General features: G+C 35.7%; 1 protein-coding gene across 5 annotated transcripts in view; it reads left to right on the top strand.

Moving 5' to 3' along the window:
* Positions 1-18,220, top strand: part of PCDH15 (protocadherin related 15) — a 1,592,394-nt gene that overhangs the window by 957,401 nt on the left and 616,773 nt on the right. For 3 of the 5 annotated variants that reach the window (XM_070487986.1, XM_070487962.1, XM_070487971.1), the window contains 2 exons: positions 15,410-15,424; positions 15,943-16,008. In XM_070487986.1, the coding sequence (XP_070344087.1) occupies positions 15,410-15,424; positions 15,943-16,008 (81 nt within the window). The remainder of the gene's footprint in view (positions 1-15,409; positions 15,425-15,942; positions 16,009-18,220) is intronic. The other 2 variants (XM_070487976.1, XM_070487981.1) reach the window with 1 other exon arrangement.

The raw sequence follows: 18,220 nt of genomic DNA, 5'->3' as shown, positions 1-18,220 counted from the left end.
TGGGTACCCACAACCCCAGCCTCCATGCCCAGGCCAGCATCAGGCCACTGCTACAGACCTAGAATTTTGGTCCACCCCAGTGAAAAACCAGCCTCCACAGACCTAGAATCCAGAGTAGATCCTGTGGACCCAGACTCCCAGCCCAACCCAACACCACACAGTCCCCCACAGAACCAGTCTCCAGGCTTACACTAGCACCAGGCTGGGCCCCATTCCCCCAGCCTACAAGGAAGCTTCTATGAAACCATGTTCCTGGCCCATCCCAGCACTAGGCTGGATGCTGCAGACCCAAATGCTGAGCCCACACTAGTGGTAACTGGCACCTGATTGTTCCTTGTGAAGCCAGAATCCAGATCCATCCATGCAGACCCAGATCCCAGGATATCACTTCAGACTCAATTGGCAAGCCTACCCCAGTGAACCCAGGCTCCAGCTCACTCTTGTAGGCCCAGGCACTGGGTTGGTCCCCGTGTACTCAAGCACCAGGCCTGCCCACCTGTTGCTCTGGGCAGCAAACCTGCACACTCAAGGACTCTAACAGCAAGCCTTCTCACAGACACCACCAGACCACCCAACCAGAATCTCTGGTTGGGCTGACTGGTGCAAGGCTTTGCAACTATGTAAAGAATGGAAGAGGTGCCTACTTCCTCAATTGTACAGACACCAATGCAAAGCCACAGGGATCACGAATAATCAAGAAAACATGACATCACCAAAGGAAACTAATAAAACTCCAATAATTGACCCTAAAGAAATGGAGATCTATGAACTGACAAAGAATTCAGAATAATCCTCTTAAAGAAATTTGGTCAAACACACATAAAAACTAAATTAAATTAGAAAAATAATAAATGAATAAAATGAGAAGTTCAATGAAAAACGAGAAACCGTTAGAAAATAAAAAGAAATCCTTGAGTTGAAGAATACAATGATTGAACTGAAGAATTCAATAGAGAGCTTCAATAGTCAACTTGACCAAGTAGAATAAAGAATTAGTGGACTAGAAGATAGGTTATTTGAAATCACCTTGTCAGAGGAGAATAAAAAAATGAGAATTAAAAAGAGCACAGAAAGTCTAAGTGAATTATGAAATACCATAAAAAGAAATGATCTATGCTTTACTGGAGTGCCAGAAGGAGATGACAGGGAGAAAGTAGCATAGAGCTTATTTAAAGAAATAAAGGTTGAGAACCTCCCCAACCTGGGGAAGGAGTTGTACATTCATGTTCAAGAAGTTAGTAGATCACCCCCAAAATTTTAACCCAAAATAGTCTTCTGAAAGACACATTACTGTAAAAGTATCTAAAATCAAAGGGAGAATTTTAAAAACAGCAAGACAAAAAATTCCTCACATATTAGGGAATTCTCATAAGACTACTGGTGGATTTCTCAGCAGAAAACTTGTAGGACAGGAGAGAGTGGGATGATCATTGAAAGTCCTGAAAGAAAAAAGTGCCAACCAAGAATGCTGTACCTGGCAAACTTGTCTTGTAGAAATGAAGCAGAGACCACTACACCTGACTTACAAGAAGTGCTGAAAGGAGTTTTTTAGCTGAAATGAAAGGATGCTAATTGGTAACCATAAGACATATAAAAAATTTAAAAAATACTGGTAAAGGTAAGTATATACTCAAGTTAAGATTATTTTAGTACTGCAATAAGGTGATGTGTTAATCATTTAACTTTAGTATAAAGTTAAATTATCATAGTATAAGTTATAATAACTTAACCTTTAGTGCAAAGGTTTAAGGGATAAATGTATTAAAAATAATTATAGCTACAATAACTAGTTAATGGATACACAATAGAAAAAAAGGTAAATTGTGATCAAAAATGTAAAATTATGGGGGCCAGCCCCATGGCTGAGTGGTTAAATTTCTGTGCTCCACTTCAGCAGCCCAGAGTTTTGCAGGTTCATATGCTGGGTGAGGACCTAGCACCACTCATCAAGCCATGCTGAGGTGGCATCCCACGTAGCAGAGCCAGAGGGATCTACAACTAGAATATACAACTATGTACTGGGGGCTTTGGGGAGAAGAAGAAAGAAAAAAAAAATTGGCAAGAGATGTTAGCTGAGGTGCCAATCTTTAAAAAAAAATAGTGAAATTACGGTGAGGAGGGAGTAAAAGTGTAGAGTTTTTGTATGTGATTGAATATAAGTTGTTATCAGCTTAAAATAGGCTGCCATATCTATAAGTTTTATGTAAACCCCATGGTAACCAAAAAGTAAAAATTTTCAAGAGATATACAAAAGATAAAGAGAAGGAAATCAAAATGCTTCGCTACAGAAAATCTTCAAATCACAATAAATATAGCAAAAGAAGAAGAAAAGAGCAAAGGAACTAGAAAACAGCCAGAAAAGAATTAATAAGAAGGGATTATAAGTCCTTACCTATCAATAATTACTTTAAATGTAAATGGAATAAATTCTCCAATCAAAAGGCATAGAGTGCCTGAGTGGTTAAAAAAACAAGACCCAATTATATGCTGCCTACAAGAGACTCACTTCAACTTAAGAACATACATAGGGGGCTGGCCTGGTGGCTCAACAGTTGAGTGCGCACGTTCTGCTTCGGCGGCCTGGGGTTTGCCAGTTCAGATCCTGGGTGTGGACATGGCACTGCTTGGCAAGCCATGCTGTGGTAGACATTCCACGTATAAAGTAGAGGAAGATGGGCAAGGATGTTAGCTCAGGGTCAGTCTTCCTCAGCAAAAAGAGGAGGATTGGCAGCAGTTAGCTCAGGGCTAAACTTCCTCAAAAAAAAAAAAAAAAAAAAAGAACATGCATAGGCTCAAAGTGAAGTGATGGAAAAAGATATTTCATGCAAATAGAAACCAAAAGAGAGCATGTATAGCTATATGTATATCAAACAAAATAGACTTTAAGTCAAAAACTGTAACAAGAGACAAAGAAGTTTATTATATAATAAAAAGAGGATCAATTTAACAAGAAGATATAACAATTGTAAAGATATATGCACCTAGTATCGGAGCAACTAAATATATTAAGCAAATATTAACAGATCTGAAAGAATAAAGAGACAAGAATACAATAATAGCAGGGACTTCGATACTCCACTCTCAACAATGGTTAGTTCATCCAGACATAATGTCAGTAAAGAAACATTGGATGTGAATCATACCTTACACCAAATGCACTAACAGACATATACAGTACATTGCACACAATAGCAGCAGAATACTCATTCTTTTCAAATGTACATAGACTGTTCTCCAGGATAGCTCATTTGTTAGGTCACAAAACAAACTTTATCAAATGGAAGAAGCCTGAAATCATACCAAATATCTTTTCTGACAACAATGGTATAAAGCAAGAAAACAATAGCAGGAGGAAAATTGGAAAATTCACAAATATTTGGAAATTAAGCAACACACACTTGAACAGCAAGGGGTCAAAGAAGAAATCAAAAGATAAATTTTAAAAAGTTGAAATAAACAAAAATGGAAACACAATATACCAAAACGTATGGGATGCAGCAAAAGCAATGCTAACAGGAAACTTTAGTGAAAACTGCCAACATTAACAAAAAAGAGGGTCCAGTCCAGTGGCACAGCAGTTAAGTTTTCATGTTCTGCTTTGGTGGCCTGGGGTTTGCTGGTTCAGATCCCAGATGCGGAGCTATGAACTACTTGTCAAGCCATTTTGTGGAAGGTGTCCCACATATAAAGTAGAGGAAGCTGGACATGGATATGAGCTCAGGGCCAGTCTTCCTCATCAGAATGAGAAGGACTGGCAGCAGATGTTAGCTCAGGGCTAATCTTTTTCAAAAATAAAGAAAGAAAGAAAGAAAGATCACCAATAAACAAGTTAACTATACATTTCAAGGGACTAGAAAGAGAACAAACTAAGCTGAAGGCTAGCAGAAAGAAGGAAACAACAAAGATCAGAACAGAAATAAATGATACAGAGAACAGAAAAACAGTAGAAAAGATCAATGAAATTAAGAGCTGTTTTTTTGAAAATATAAACAAAATTAACAAACATTTTACTAGACTAAGAAAAAAGAGAGAAGATTCAAACAAATAAGATCATAAATGAAAGAGGGCACATTACAACTGACGCCACAGAAATACAAAGGATCATAAGAGATTACTGTGAACAATTATACACCGACAAATTGGATAACCTAGAAAAAACAGATAAGTTCCTAAAAGCATACAACTTACTAAGACTGAATCATGAAGAAATAGAAAACTTGAGCATATCAATAATAAGTAAGGAGATTGAACCAAAACCTCCCAACAAAGAAAAACCCAGGACCAGATGAGTTCACTGAATTCTACCAAACATTTAAAGAATTAATGCCAATCATTCTCAAACTCTTCCAAAACGTTGAAGAGGAGAGAGCACTTTGAAATTCATTTTATGAGACCATAATTACTCTGTTAATAAAGCCAGATGAGGACATTACAAGAAAGGAAAACTACAGGCCAATATCCATGATGAATATAGATGCAAAAATTCTCAAGAAAATACTAGCAAACTGAAACCAACAGCACATTAAAAGGATCATACACCATGGTTAAGTAGGATTTATTCTTGGGATGAAGGATGCTATTCAAATCAATAAATGTGATATAGCACATTAATAGAATGAAAGATAAAAATCATATAATCATCTCAAAAGATACAGACAAAAGCATTTGACAAAATTCAACATCCAGTCATGATAAAAATTCTCAACATACTGCATATAGAAGGAATGTATTTTAATGTAAAAAATACTCTATGCAACAAGCCCATAGCTAATATCATACTCAATAAAGAAAAGCTGAAAGCTTTTTCTCTAAAATCAGTAACAAGATGAGAGTGCCCACTCTCACCATTCCATCAGCATAATACTGGAAGTCTTAGCCAGAGTAATTAGGAAAGAAAAAGAAATAAAACACATTCATATCAGAAAGGTAGAAGAAAAATTGTCTCTGGTTGCAGATGATATGATCTGAAATAAGAAAATTCCTAAAGACTCCACCAAAAAAGTTTTAGAACTAAAAAACAAATTCAGTACATTTGTTAGATATAAAATCAACATACAAAAATCACTTGTATTTCTATACACTAACAATGAATTACCTGAAAAATAAAGCAATGCCACTTGCAATACCATAAAAATGATAAAATACTTAAGAATAAATTTAAACCAAGGAGATGAAAGACCTGTACACTGAACACTGTAAGATATTGATGAAAGAAATTGAAGAAAACACACATAAATGGAAAGACGTCTCATGCTCATGGATCAGAAGAATTAATATTGTTAAAATGTACACACTACACAAAGCCATCTATTGATTTAATGCAATCCCTATAAAAATTCCAATGGCATTTTCTCAGAGAAGTAGAAAAACAATTCTAAAATTTGTATAGAACCACAAAAGATCCTAAATAGATAAAGCAATGCTGAGAAAGAAGAACAAAGCTAGAGGCATCATGATTCCTGCTTTCAATCTTTATTACAAAGCCATAGTAATCAAAACGGTATGGTACTGGCACAAAAACAGACACACAAAAAAGCTTTTTGACTGGCCTTGGCAATGATTTTTTGGATATGACCCCAAAAGTGCAAGCAACAAAAGCAAAACTAAACTAGTGGGCCTACATCAAACAAAAAAGCTTCTGCATAGCAAAAGATACCATCAGCAAAATAAAAAGTCAACCCATGGAATGAGAGAAAATGTTTGCAAACCATCTATCTGACAAGGGATTAATATCCAAAATATGCAAGGAACTCATACCATTCAATACCAAAAGAACAAACAATCAGATTAAAAAATGGGCAGAGGAGCTGAGCAGACATTTTTCCAAAGAGAATATACAGATGACCAACAAGTACGTGAAAAGAAACTCAACATCACTAATCATCAGGGAAATGCAGGTCAAAACCACAATGAGATATCACCTCATACCTGTTAGAATGACTATTATCCAACAGACAAGAGATAACAAGTGTTGGTGAGGATGTGGAGAAAGGGAATCCTTGTGTGTCATCAGCAGGGATGCAAATTGGTACAGCCACGCTAGAAAACAATATGGAGGTTCCTCAAAATATTATAAATAGAACTACCTTATGATCCAGCCAGCCCACTTCTGGGTATATATTCAAAGAAAATGACATCACTATTGAAGAGATATCTGGACCCCCATGTTCATTGCAACATTATTCACAATTGTCAAGACATGGAAACAACCTAAGTGACCATCAGTAGATGAACAGATGAAGAAAATGTGGTATATGTATACAATGTAATATTATTCAGCCTTAAAAAGAAGGAAATCCTGCCTTTTGCAACAGCATGATGGACCTTGAAGGCATTATGCTAAGTGAAATAAGCAGAGTAAGGCAGATACTGTATGTTCTCACTTACATATAGAATCTATAAAAGTTGAACTCATAGAAACAGAGAGTAGGATGGTAGTTGCCAGGGACTGGTGGGGAGGGGTGGCAGGGGGGCTGGGGAAATGGTGAGATAATGGTCAAAGGGTACAATCTCCCAGCTCTAAGATGAATAATTTCTTAGGGTTTAATGTACGGCATGGTGACTATAATTAACAATACTGTATTATATACGAGAAAGTTAGAATAGCTCTTAAATGTTATCACCATAAAAAAATGTTAATTATATGAGAGTATGTAGATGTTAATAAACCTTATTATGGTAATCATTTCACAATATATACATGTATCAAATCATCACATCATACACCTTTAATTTACATATGTTAAATGTCAACAATATCTCAATAAAGCTGGAAAATAAGAAAATAGATGTGATGTTTACATGAATATTTCCTTTAATATTATAAGCAATTAAACCTTAAAATTTTTTCCTTATAATTTAATCCATAGAGTTTGCTTTTTTGTTGATAGCCTTGGTAATTGGCATGTGGCAAAGAATTTGGTTTAAGTAGGCAAAGTAGGCTGTAAACAAAGACTTATTAAGAATTCCTGTGTCATGAATACAATTTCAAAAGTGACGTTGATGCTGCAGCTTCTATCTTTTGACCTTGTTGAGTATCTTAGTACGACTCATGATTGAGAATTTCCTCTGAGCTACCTCATTGAGAATAATTTGAAAATAAAATAACAAATTAGCTTTTGGAAATAACATGGATGCAAACCCTTTAACTGCTTTTCGTAGTGTTCCTTGGATAATTTTCTTTTCCTCATTGACACAAACCCTTATCCCTTTCTTTCTCCTTTATATTTCAATTATAAAATATAAAGACAAATTCGATAACATGGTAAGACAAGATAACCAAGAGAAAAAGCTGTTTAGGAAGATTTTAGAATAAGAGAAAGCAAGGTCTGGCAAAGAGCTTTTAGAAGGAGTACACGATCTGCTTTGTATTGGATTGTCCAAGCAGAGTTTTGAATTTTATTTTAGTTGCAAGCATTCCTCTGATAATTTTCAAATAGAGATCCTTTCCATGATTCAGTTACCCTCAGCAATCTGCGGCCTTATAATTAAATGTATTGTTTCTATTCCAGTAGGTTAAATGCCTATCAAAAATGCTAACATATCATAAACTTATTTTGATCTGCTAATAAAATATGGCTTTCCTTTGAATGTTGGAAAATGTAATAAAATGCTACTTCATTAAAAATATGTAAAAGTCATTGCTTTTAAAATGTAGAGAGGGACACATTTTGTAAGTGATTAGGTCATTTAGTTAAAATAGAATTTACCTAACAATAACATATAAAGTACTTCTATATGTCAGGCAGAATTCTATAAAACAGCTTGTGTTTTACAAATAATGCAACTGAGCTCCAGAGGGTTTAAGTAACTTTCAAAGGCCCTGAAAGCTAACAGGTGGTAAAATGTGGTTAGTATTGAACCTAGACAGTCTGTCTCCCAAGGCCACATCCATAACCACAATACCATGCTGCTTCTTCTGATGTCGGTGGTGACATTACACCTTGGACTAAGAATTATTCCTTCTATCTTAAATTTCTCAAATGTAGTCATGGTTGCTCCCTGGAAGTTTAGACAAGTAAGGAAAAGCTGTCATTATCAATGGAAGGAAATCCCAAACATCTTCTAACTCACGCAGTGTAAATTATATATAAGAAAATTACATTTGGGTCCAAAGAGTAACATGTTTGACAATGGATTTACATGAAATTATAAAGTAATGAAGTATAGTAATATATTCGGTGAACAAAAATAACCTTAAAAATATTTATTTGGGGGCTGGCCTAGTAGCGTAGTGGTGAAGTTTGCGTACTTCACTTCAGCAACCCAGGGTTTGCAGGTTTGGATCCCAGGCATGGAGCTACACACTGCTCATCAAGCCATGCTCAGGCTGTGTCCCACATACAAAATAGAGGAACATTGGCACAGATGTTAGCTCAGGGCCAATCTTCCTCACCAAGGAAAAAAAATTATTTGCTCTTCTAATTAGACTTACACTGACAATTTATTTCCTGCCCTGCCTTCTTCCTGCAGCCCTTACTTATCTTTCTTGGGTTACTCAGATTCTTTAACTTCTTGAGAATAAGAATAGGTTTCTCTCTCTCACAAAATGCCATCCATGTACAAGTTTACTGTTGCTGATAGACAATTAGAATAAAATGAAGTAAGTAGTAACCTTAAAAAAAAGTAGAGGCTGGCGGAGTCATAGCCACTACAGTAAACATTGCTAATGAAAGCAGTGTTGTACAGCAATAACCATTAATGACTTCAGTGGTCATTACTAGACCATGTTGTTGGAACATATTGATCAAATTATATAATCCAATTAATGATGACACTAAGGCATCATAAAATATACCTTCCTCCCTCCATGGTAAGATTTGAAATCTAAATATCAGTGCTGACAGAGTAATCACCAAGAACATATTTTATTCTTGAATTGACTTATTGCTATGTCTTAGTTTACCCATTTTGTTTTGCTTTTCTTTAGTCATGGCCACATCCTTGTTGACTGTAGTTTTAGACAATGTAACTTAAAGTATGGTTCCATTGATCTTATAAATTTCAAGGTCAAACTCCTTTTCTTTTGAATAAGAGTTGAAATATAAGACAAGGAATTCCTGTCTTAAGATTTCACTCCTATATGTATTTTCCTGGAAATGAATATTCTGAAGATCAATAGAAAAAATGAGAATAGTCCCTCTGCTGCTGCTCATGACAAGAAAATTGAAAGTAAAATGTTTGTGCAGCATGAAATTTAAGGAGCGTACATTAACCCTTTGAATGAGAGGCCAAATTGCTTTGAACTAAGCAACTGATTCAGTGTGTGTGTGTGTGTGCACATGCATGCAAACGCAAGCTTTTAAACAAGAGAGACTAGATGACGTTGAATATCCAAGTAGATAATAGAAAAATGTTGAGAAGAGTAAAGGTTTCAGGAAATCTGTAACTGTTTCTTGATCTTTCTGCTTGATCATTTGGTCATCAGCACATATGAAGACTAGCGCAGTGGGACCAGTGGATGACAGTGAGCACGCCATCATTTTTTTAAACCTAAGGTTCAAGGATTCTGTTTGCCTCTAGTAAATTCAATCAAGGTTAGTGTCTCTAGATTGATATCTGGAATAGGAATTCCAACGTATTTCTGTCCATGCAGACCACCAGTGACATTTCATGTGACTCCCCTTATTCCTAATGAGAATGCACTTCACAACAATGCACATAAATAAAATCAGCCCTCGCTGAATACTTAGGGAGAGCCAAGGGATTCTCCACTGTCTTTTGATTAAAGGAAAAAAATAGGAAATACTCTCCAAATATATTTCTTCTGAAAATAATAGTGTAAAAATTAAAGGTGTATCTATCTATTCTGCCTGTACATTTTGCCAGGCACTATTCTAAGAAATTATCATAGATTATTTCTTGTATCCTTGTTGTAATAAATCTAAGAGGTAGTTATATTTACTATTATCCTATTTATGTAAACTGAGGTATGAGAAGTTAATAGTCTGTTCAATATTACACAACTATTAAAAGCCAAATTTAGCACTCGAAATTAGGTTTTTTGACTCCAAAGCTCATGTTCTTAACCTCTATACTATGCTAGGAATCAATTCCTTCAGCATCTTAAAATACTCCAGCATAAGATTTGGAATGACTACTACTAGGGATTTAATAGGTTATTTATTTTATTCATTTGCCATGTAGGAGGATATTCCCATGTTCACCAAATATATTGAATGATAATAATACATCAAATAGGGGGCCGGCCCCGTGGCCCAGTGGTTAAGTTTGTGCTCTCTGCTTTGGTGGCCCAGGGTTTCACCCGTTCAGACCCTGGGCGTGAACTTGGTACCGCTTGTCAGGCCACGTTGAGGCAGCGTCGCACATGCCACAACCAGAAGGACCCACAACTAAAAATATACAACTATCTACTGGGGGGATTTGGAGAGAAAAAGAAAAAAAAATACATCAAATACTCTGCTGAGTGCTATTCATTGATAATCATAGGGAGCTGGTAAGGAAATAGCCGAGTAAAAATTCTAAGGTGGCGCAAAAGTATTTGTGATTTTTCATGTCATGGAAGCTTTGGTATCTGAGGTCTTTGAGTTTTATTTCTTTAAGGTGCAATTTGATAAAGTCATGAAAGAGCTAAGAATGCATCCTTGCTATTAATAGGATATTGGAGTAATCTTGCTCCATAATAGTTCTTCAGGCTAGGCAATTGGATGATCAGAGTGTAGAATTCTAATAGAAACTGTAGATAATAGGAAGCAAATGAAAAATTTCTCCTTCCTTCTCTTTTCATTATTCCTCTTTCTCAATTTTTCATAACTAATCCCAAAGAAACCCCAATTCCTACAAAATCATCTATATGTTACTGAACCAGGTTCACTTTTACTCACCGCCTGGGAAGCCAAACACTGAGATGATGAGATTGTAGCAGAGAAAGAGCTTTAATCACAAGGCAGCCAAACGAGGAAACAGGAGAATGGGTCTCAAATCCGCCTCCCTGAAAATGGGGACTTAGGGATATTTATGCATTAGCAGGCAAGGTGGTCTGAAGTGTGGAAATAGGTGATTGGAGGTGAAGAGATGTGACATAATTGATGATCTGCACGAGCGGAGTCAGACATCATGCCTCTTCATAGGACGCATGTTCACAAAATGGTGGGGTTAGCATGATCTGAGGGTGGAGTTTTTAGCCTCTTAATGTCAAAAGGTCACTTACCAGGCATCTGCATGGGCTCAGTTGGTGGGTTCATGGTCTCAGTTGGCCTGAACTGGAGAAGGGGGCCATAATTCCTGAAAAACAGCTCAAACACCCATTACCATGGTGACCCAGGTGCCAGGGAGATTTTCTCTATAGGAACCTGGTGAGAGTCAGATAGCATATTGCCTAAGCAGCGCAGTTAACAATGGGCAGGGGAACAGCTAAAGGCTATAATCAGTAAATGCAAAAAAAGAAAAAAAACTTCAGTTACTAGCTACCTAATCATCAATGGCTAACTGTTTACCAGTTTCATATGCCTTTCTTTACTTTAGTGGTAGCTTTTCACTTGTAGGGGAGGAAAAATACTTTTCCCTCTATACTTATAGGTTCTTGGCTGACATCCCCCTGTATAACAAGACAGATTAACAGGAGAAAAGCAAACTTCGTTATGTACAAAGATATGACACTCAAAGGCAGCCGGGCAGTTGAGGCTTATATCCCACCCTGAGCTAAGGAAAGGGATGGGGGTGTGGGACTTCAAAGGGGAGGAAGGCAATTCATAGGAAGATGAGAAGAGGAAATGTTTGGTAAATAAATGTTTTCCCTGCCATGCAGTCAAGTCTCTCAGATGTCCTGTCTATGACCTGCTCTTAAGCTTCAGGTTATGATAACAACACAGTATTGCAGGCTTAGTACCTTTGAAACCAATCATTACATATCTTTCGATTACTTCTTTTTGGTTTTAAATCCAACCTGTGTCTGAGATTATTTAAAAATAAATGGCTTAGTTTTAGCTTGATGACAAAAATGCAGAAATAAATCACACTGAGTGTTCAGGTATTCGTATTCACGTGTTGTGCTTTACAACAAATTGGATATGGGAATCAGGTAGGGGCCTGAGAAGTTAGAAATTTGAGGCATGAAAAACAATGAATTTGTGGTTTAACCAGAACAATCAATAGTGAAATTAAATAGATTAATGAAGTCCATTTTCAAGGTACAGGAGTCATCAGCTAACCCGTGTTTCCTGTGGCAGACGGATTATCCATAGACCATAGAGAACAGGATCACCGGGCCCCCAGATTGCTTTATAGTCTTCACTTTGATCTCCATTTGGATATTTTGCATTCACAACACCTCCCTGGCTATTCCATTCAAAATTACTTTTTTTCAAGACAATTCTTAATATACTTGTTATTAAAAATATTTTTGTGCATTTCAAAACTAATGAATTATACTTTCATGAATGTGTCATCCAAAACAAACACTGGCTGTTGTGAACAATGTTATTAATAGTTTATTTTTCTGTATCTGACTAATCTCTCTTCATTAGTCCTGTGAGTCTTTAAAATATTTTTTAAGTTATTTTTTGTTTGATCCAGAATAAATAAAGTATTTGTTGGATGTGAAAACATCTTATTGGAGAGATCTGGAACCTGCTGGAAGAATAAAGCTTAGTGCAAGTCATCTAAAGAAATCTGACCGGGAGGAACTGTAGCTGAGCCTTTACTCCTGGGCTGTTTCTGCTGGTGAGGACATAATGAGAACAGAGACTTCGGAGCAGCTCTCACATAGGGATGTCCAATGGAGATTGTAGCTGGGCAGACCGTAGTTCTGAAAAATCCCACACACCTTCTTTCAGGACCAACCTTTGCCAGGTTCTGAGGTTACTAAGAAGAATGTGACACAGACTTGGTGTGAAGGAGCTGTTGTCAGAGAGACACACTATTTTCCCCTGGAATTTAGTGTGTACTGAAAGAATACAGAGAAGAGGCATTTAATTTAGACTAAAAACAAGGAAGATTTTCTAGAAGAAGGGAAGCCTTGCCAGGTTCTGGAAAGAGAAATAGAAGTTAACCAGGGGAAGCAGAGGAGGAAGGGTGTTTCAGCAGATGGCACAGCAAACATAAATTTGGTTTGTTGTGGCTGGAGAATGAACTATGAGAGCAGAAAGAGTAAGGGGGTTAGTTAGGCAGCACTGGGATATGGGGAGCTGTACTTGGCTTAGTTGTATATACAAAGTTCGTCCATAAATTTAATAGTAACCAATTGGTAAGTTTTAAATACTTATGCCCAACTTCCTCCTTCTTTCCTTTTCCTTCACCCTGCCTGCCCGTGAAGCTATTGATTAAATATCTACTCCTCCACCAATATTCACACACAAGTACACAACACTTTATGTCTACTCTCTGCACCTATGATGGTCTTAACTAAGACAGTGGCCATATATATAGGGGAAACAAATAGTCTTGAAAAGTAACTTCTCTCTGAAATACAAATGGAAGAGATGTTTGGTAGTCCAAGAGTTGCTTCTTGTAAGAACTAGTTACGCTTCCTTTATTCTTTCCTTCACAATCCTCCCCTGCCTTCTTGTTATCCCATTTCTACTCTCCATATATATTGTATCTTCTTTCTTTTAATCATTTGTATCATTAGCGAATTTATTAAAGGATTGACTTCACATATAGCACATTGTACTATACCTGTGTGTTTGTTTATGTGTCTATGTTCTATTTGTTCTCTAACCTTCCCCACTTGAGATCTTTGAAGAAAGGAGCTATTTATTTTTTATTCCCATGTTCAGCACAGAGTAATTCATCTACAAATTTGACTGAATCATGAATAATTTTTGAATGCATAAAGGAATAAGAAACTAGATGAACAACACATTATGAGAACATGGGAGTGAAATATAAATTCTTGACTGGGGATGTGGACCAGTTTTCAAGGAATATGTAAAATCTAGTTCTACCAAGAGAAGAAGGGATTTGCCGGGCAGAAGTAGAGGCAGAAATGAACCTAGGTAACAAAACTTCCCTAAAAATACAAGGTATGTTCCAGCAAAAGTAAGGAGTCTGATGTGATTGAAGGGCATGGTGCTTAATTCTAAATAAAGGATGATGAGACTGTAGCATCCTTTGAAATTTTACCCTAAACTATTTAGGTTTGAAAAACTTTGGTATCCTCCCAGTTTTTTCTTTTACGCCAAAGGAAACATACCAGGTGTTTGTGTAGAGAAGTGTCATTATTTATGCATGAATGGTGCATGAACATAATTCACGTAGAATGAATAGATGAATGTAGGATAAGAACAAAGCTTCTGGGAGATAGGTGAGGAAATCATTGCAAGAGTAAGAGTGACCAAGGGGTACATATGTATGGTGACAGATAAAAACTAGACTATTGGTGGTGAACACCATGCAGTCTAGACAGAAACTGATATATAGTTATGTACGCTTGAAATTTACACAATATTATAAACCAATATGAACTCAATGAAATAATTTTTAAAATTAGGGATGACAAATAGTGAGCACCTGTGCCATGGCAGCAGATATAGGAAGGGGAGGAAGGAGTGTAATGAGTATGAAATATTTTAGATCTAAAAATGTTGTAACTTGAAATTCCTTGATTATTGACAAGGATGAAGAAAGAAAAATTGTAGATCTCCAAGATTTTGAGCTTCATGTGAAAGACCACATACCTTACAAAGTAGAATAGTCCTTGTCAAAGGTCTTATTAGTCATGCCCATGTGCATAATAAATAGAATTTTAATAAGTAAATAAATAATGGAGCATGAAATCACCTTTCAAATAACACACATACTTGGATGGCTTTAAGCAAATTTGATTTACACTGCAGTCACAAAAATGTGCCATGTACATTTAACTGCATAACACAGCCCTGTAAGACTCACCAAGTACCTCCTGGGAGAGTGCCTTACTTCTCAGAAGTGTACATTTGACATCTCACAGGCAAAGCCTTCATGTTTTAATTATCATGGATATTATAGCTCTTTATAATATTTATATGTTCGTTATCCTGAGATTAATGGCAGGATATTAGCAGTGTTTGAAATAATGAATTAGTCGTCACCACTGATTGACAGGCAGTATTCTTAAGGTTTGTTCAACACAGGGACAATAGACTATTCATAAGTAAGTCTTATTTACCTTTTCATAGCAAACATATAGATGTACTTTGTGTTATTTTAAAGTCTATCTATAATAAATTTTTAAGATGCTAAAAACATATTTTATAAAGTTAATATATTTATATTATATTAGAACTGCAATATCTGATATAAGGATTTTATATATTTCTTTTCCACAAATCATTTGGTGATGTATCTGTTATTATATAATGCTATTAATGTCTTTAAATCTGTGCTAAATATATACATATATTCTTTCTTCCTTTCTTTCCTCCATTTTTCTGATCTGCTTCCATTGATGACTCTATACTTTTGACTCCAGACTGGCAATATGAGGGTAAGATGACAAAAATAAAAATTCCAAACAACCTCATGAGCATTGCTTGTCTGTCTTTGTTTTATTCTCTTTAGAACATTATTAGAATTCTATTCGCTCTCTTTAATTAGACCCTTTATCACAATTAAAGTCCAATTATGTTTGTTTCTGTTGTGAAGCTCTAATTACAATTTATCCATGTTAATCATTCCTTTATGTTATTTCTTTGGGTTAAATTACCATCCCATTATCTCTGTCCTGAAGGACTTCCGCTCCCCAGTGGTCTCTACTGGTGTTTTCTAGTAAGAATTGAATAGTTTCTTGGTGTACAGAGTGACTGTGTTATAGTGTGGTAAGGAATCTATGTGGTTCTTATGAAAATTTTTTAAAAATAAAGAATTGTTAAAAGTAATGATGCATATTAATTTGATTGTAGGATTTTTATTTTTAAATATCAATATACATCTCAATGAATTTGATCCCAGAATGAGCGCCCCTGCAATTGTGACTTCTTACCATTGGTTGTTTTCTCTCTTTAGATTGCAAACTAGCGAGGGGAGGCCCACCAGCTACCATAGTTGCTATTGATGAAGAGAGTCGGAACGGTGAGTGAGCTTTATGTTTTACGAATGACTTATCTAAGGGGGATTTCTGCTAATTTCAACCCTACATCTGTTATGTGTGGAAGTACTAAAGGAAAGCTTCAATCCAAATCCGCAAACAGTTCACCTTCAATTTTTTCCCTGTATGCATTTAAATTACGCCATTCCCTGGAAATACTTTACTTGAATTATATTCTGATCACAACTCTTTCAAAGACTACAAGTGCTGTTTAGTTTTGCATGTGAGGAAGTCATTTGATTCAGAATCAATCTAAGAATGCATCCAAATGCCTCCTGGAATTTTTCTTTGTCAAAGGCAGAGTTGACTATCATGCATACAGTCACCTAGTCATCTAAATGAGACTTATAGTATTCCTCCAAAAGAAGTGGACCACAAGGTAAGACTTACACACTGCTAAGTTCAATTGACTGGAATCTGATAAGGATTAAGATCCATAGCTTATTAGACATGACAATTGAGGAACGGTTAATGGAAAATGGAAAGTTCTTAGAGATAGAGAATTTTACAAAAGGTTTAGAGCAGAGGAAGAAGTCTGAATTTTCATTTAGGTTGTCAGCTGCAATTAATAACTGATACCTAATTCATATTAAGTTCTTCCTCCAAAAGGTAATTTTCTTTATCAAACCCCAAAATAAACATAATTAGCACTTTTGTTCCACAACACTCTCCTAACCTGTCTAAACTTTAATGTACAAATATTTAAAGATTCTCAGTCTCTATTAGGTGGCAGTAAAATGATAATCTCTTGGGTCTTGGTTTCTATTTTAAACTAAGTGTTAGAATGTGCACTGTGGCTCATTTTGTCTACTAATTCCATAGTGGAGCTTCTCTTAGGCCTGTCTGATTTATGATTTCTGTCTATTCTAAACACTGTTTTCCAGATTTATATTGTTTAAACAAAAGAATTTATCAATTGGCTTGTTAGAGAATGACATTTTTCCTGGAATTCAACCTACATATTTTTGAAAACTCCTATAATATACATAATGCCTTCATTAGTTCACTTCATCATGGATTTATTGCGCTGCATTAGAAACGTTCCCTTTACTCCTTTGAAGAGTTGGCATAAACTTTTTTTTTCTGGCACATACTTTGGAATTGGCCAAAAATGCCCACAGTATTGCTGGTGCCTGTTTAAACAAATTTAAGTGTCTATGTTAAATTTTAGAAACATTAAAAAAATCATAAAAATTTGAGTTTTGATGATTTCTAAAAAGTCAGGCCCTTTTGAGCATGAAAGCATATGAAGTTAATGAGTGGTTATGATGCATTTAAATAAATTAGAAATAAATCTTGTATGTGTCTGCAGAAAAGAAAAAATTAATCTGTATTTTCTAAATGTTCTACAATGAAAACAGTTTGTCTTTTTAACCAGGGACAAAAAAATAAACATGATAAAGGCCAATCTATATTTGATTTTCTTATTGTTCCATTGAATATATAACCAATTCCCTTGAATGTGTAAGCTGAGCTGAACTAAAACATTTAATTTTAGTAAATAATTTTGTTTTAATGAGTGATTCTATACAGAGCTTATTTTGCCAAACAGATAATTATAGCTATGGTAATGATGATATTTGATCTCTCCTTGTCATGCTTAGATCCCCCATTTCAGAGGAGCTCAGTAACTCTGCAAAGATGTTGCCCTAGCAGTGCTGTGTGGTGGCATGTGGTGAAAGTTCGATATTTGTGTTTTAGAAGAATGTGACATGATCCAGTGTAGTCATTTGTACTCTTTAGTTGGTATATTTTGTAGAAACTGCCAACTACTCAGAATCCTGCCAAATTATTTGAGTGTCATCACAAGGAGCATAAATACTGATGTAGAGACTAAATGTTTTACATTTTTCTTTTACATTAAATTTTTAAAAATATAGTGATCAAATGAATCTCTGCCAGATATTACAATATAGTATGTAATTCTCCCTGTCTTAAAATTCTAAAAGAAACAATCCATAAAAATGTTTTTCATATTTCTCTTCAGGTAATCTAAGAAACTTCCGAATTAGACAGTTAATTCTAGTCCTGCTCTGAAACTCTCTTAATTTCTCTTTTCTGAAATAGTTCAATTGGTAGCAAGAAAACACGTGGGTATCCTATTTTACTGGTATAATAAGTGCTCATTTTTAAAGGTTCTGGAGCTTCTTAAAAGTAAGGCATAGCAAATCCTTTATTAAGCCAAACTAGTATGTT

The sequence above is a fragment of the Equus asinus genome, chromosome 2 (assembly GCF_041296235.1).
Source record: "Equus asinus isolate D_3611 breed Donkey chromosome 2, EquAss-T2T_v2, whole genome shotgun sequence".
In the NCBI taxonomy this organism is placed as follows: Eukaryota; Metazoa; Chordata; class Mammalia; order Perissodactyla; family Equidae; genus Equus; species Equus asinus.
The sequence above is the reverse complement of the archived record's forward strand: the minus strand, read 5'-3'. Positions and strand labels throughout refer to the sequence as shown.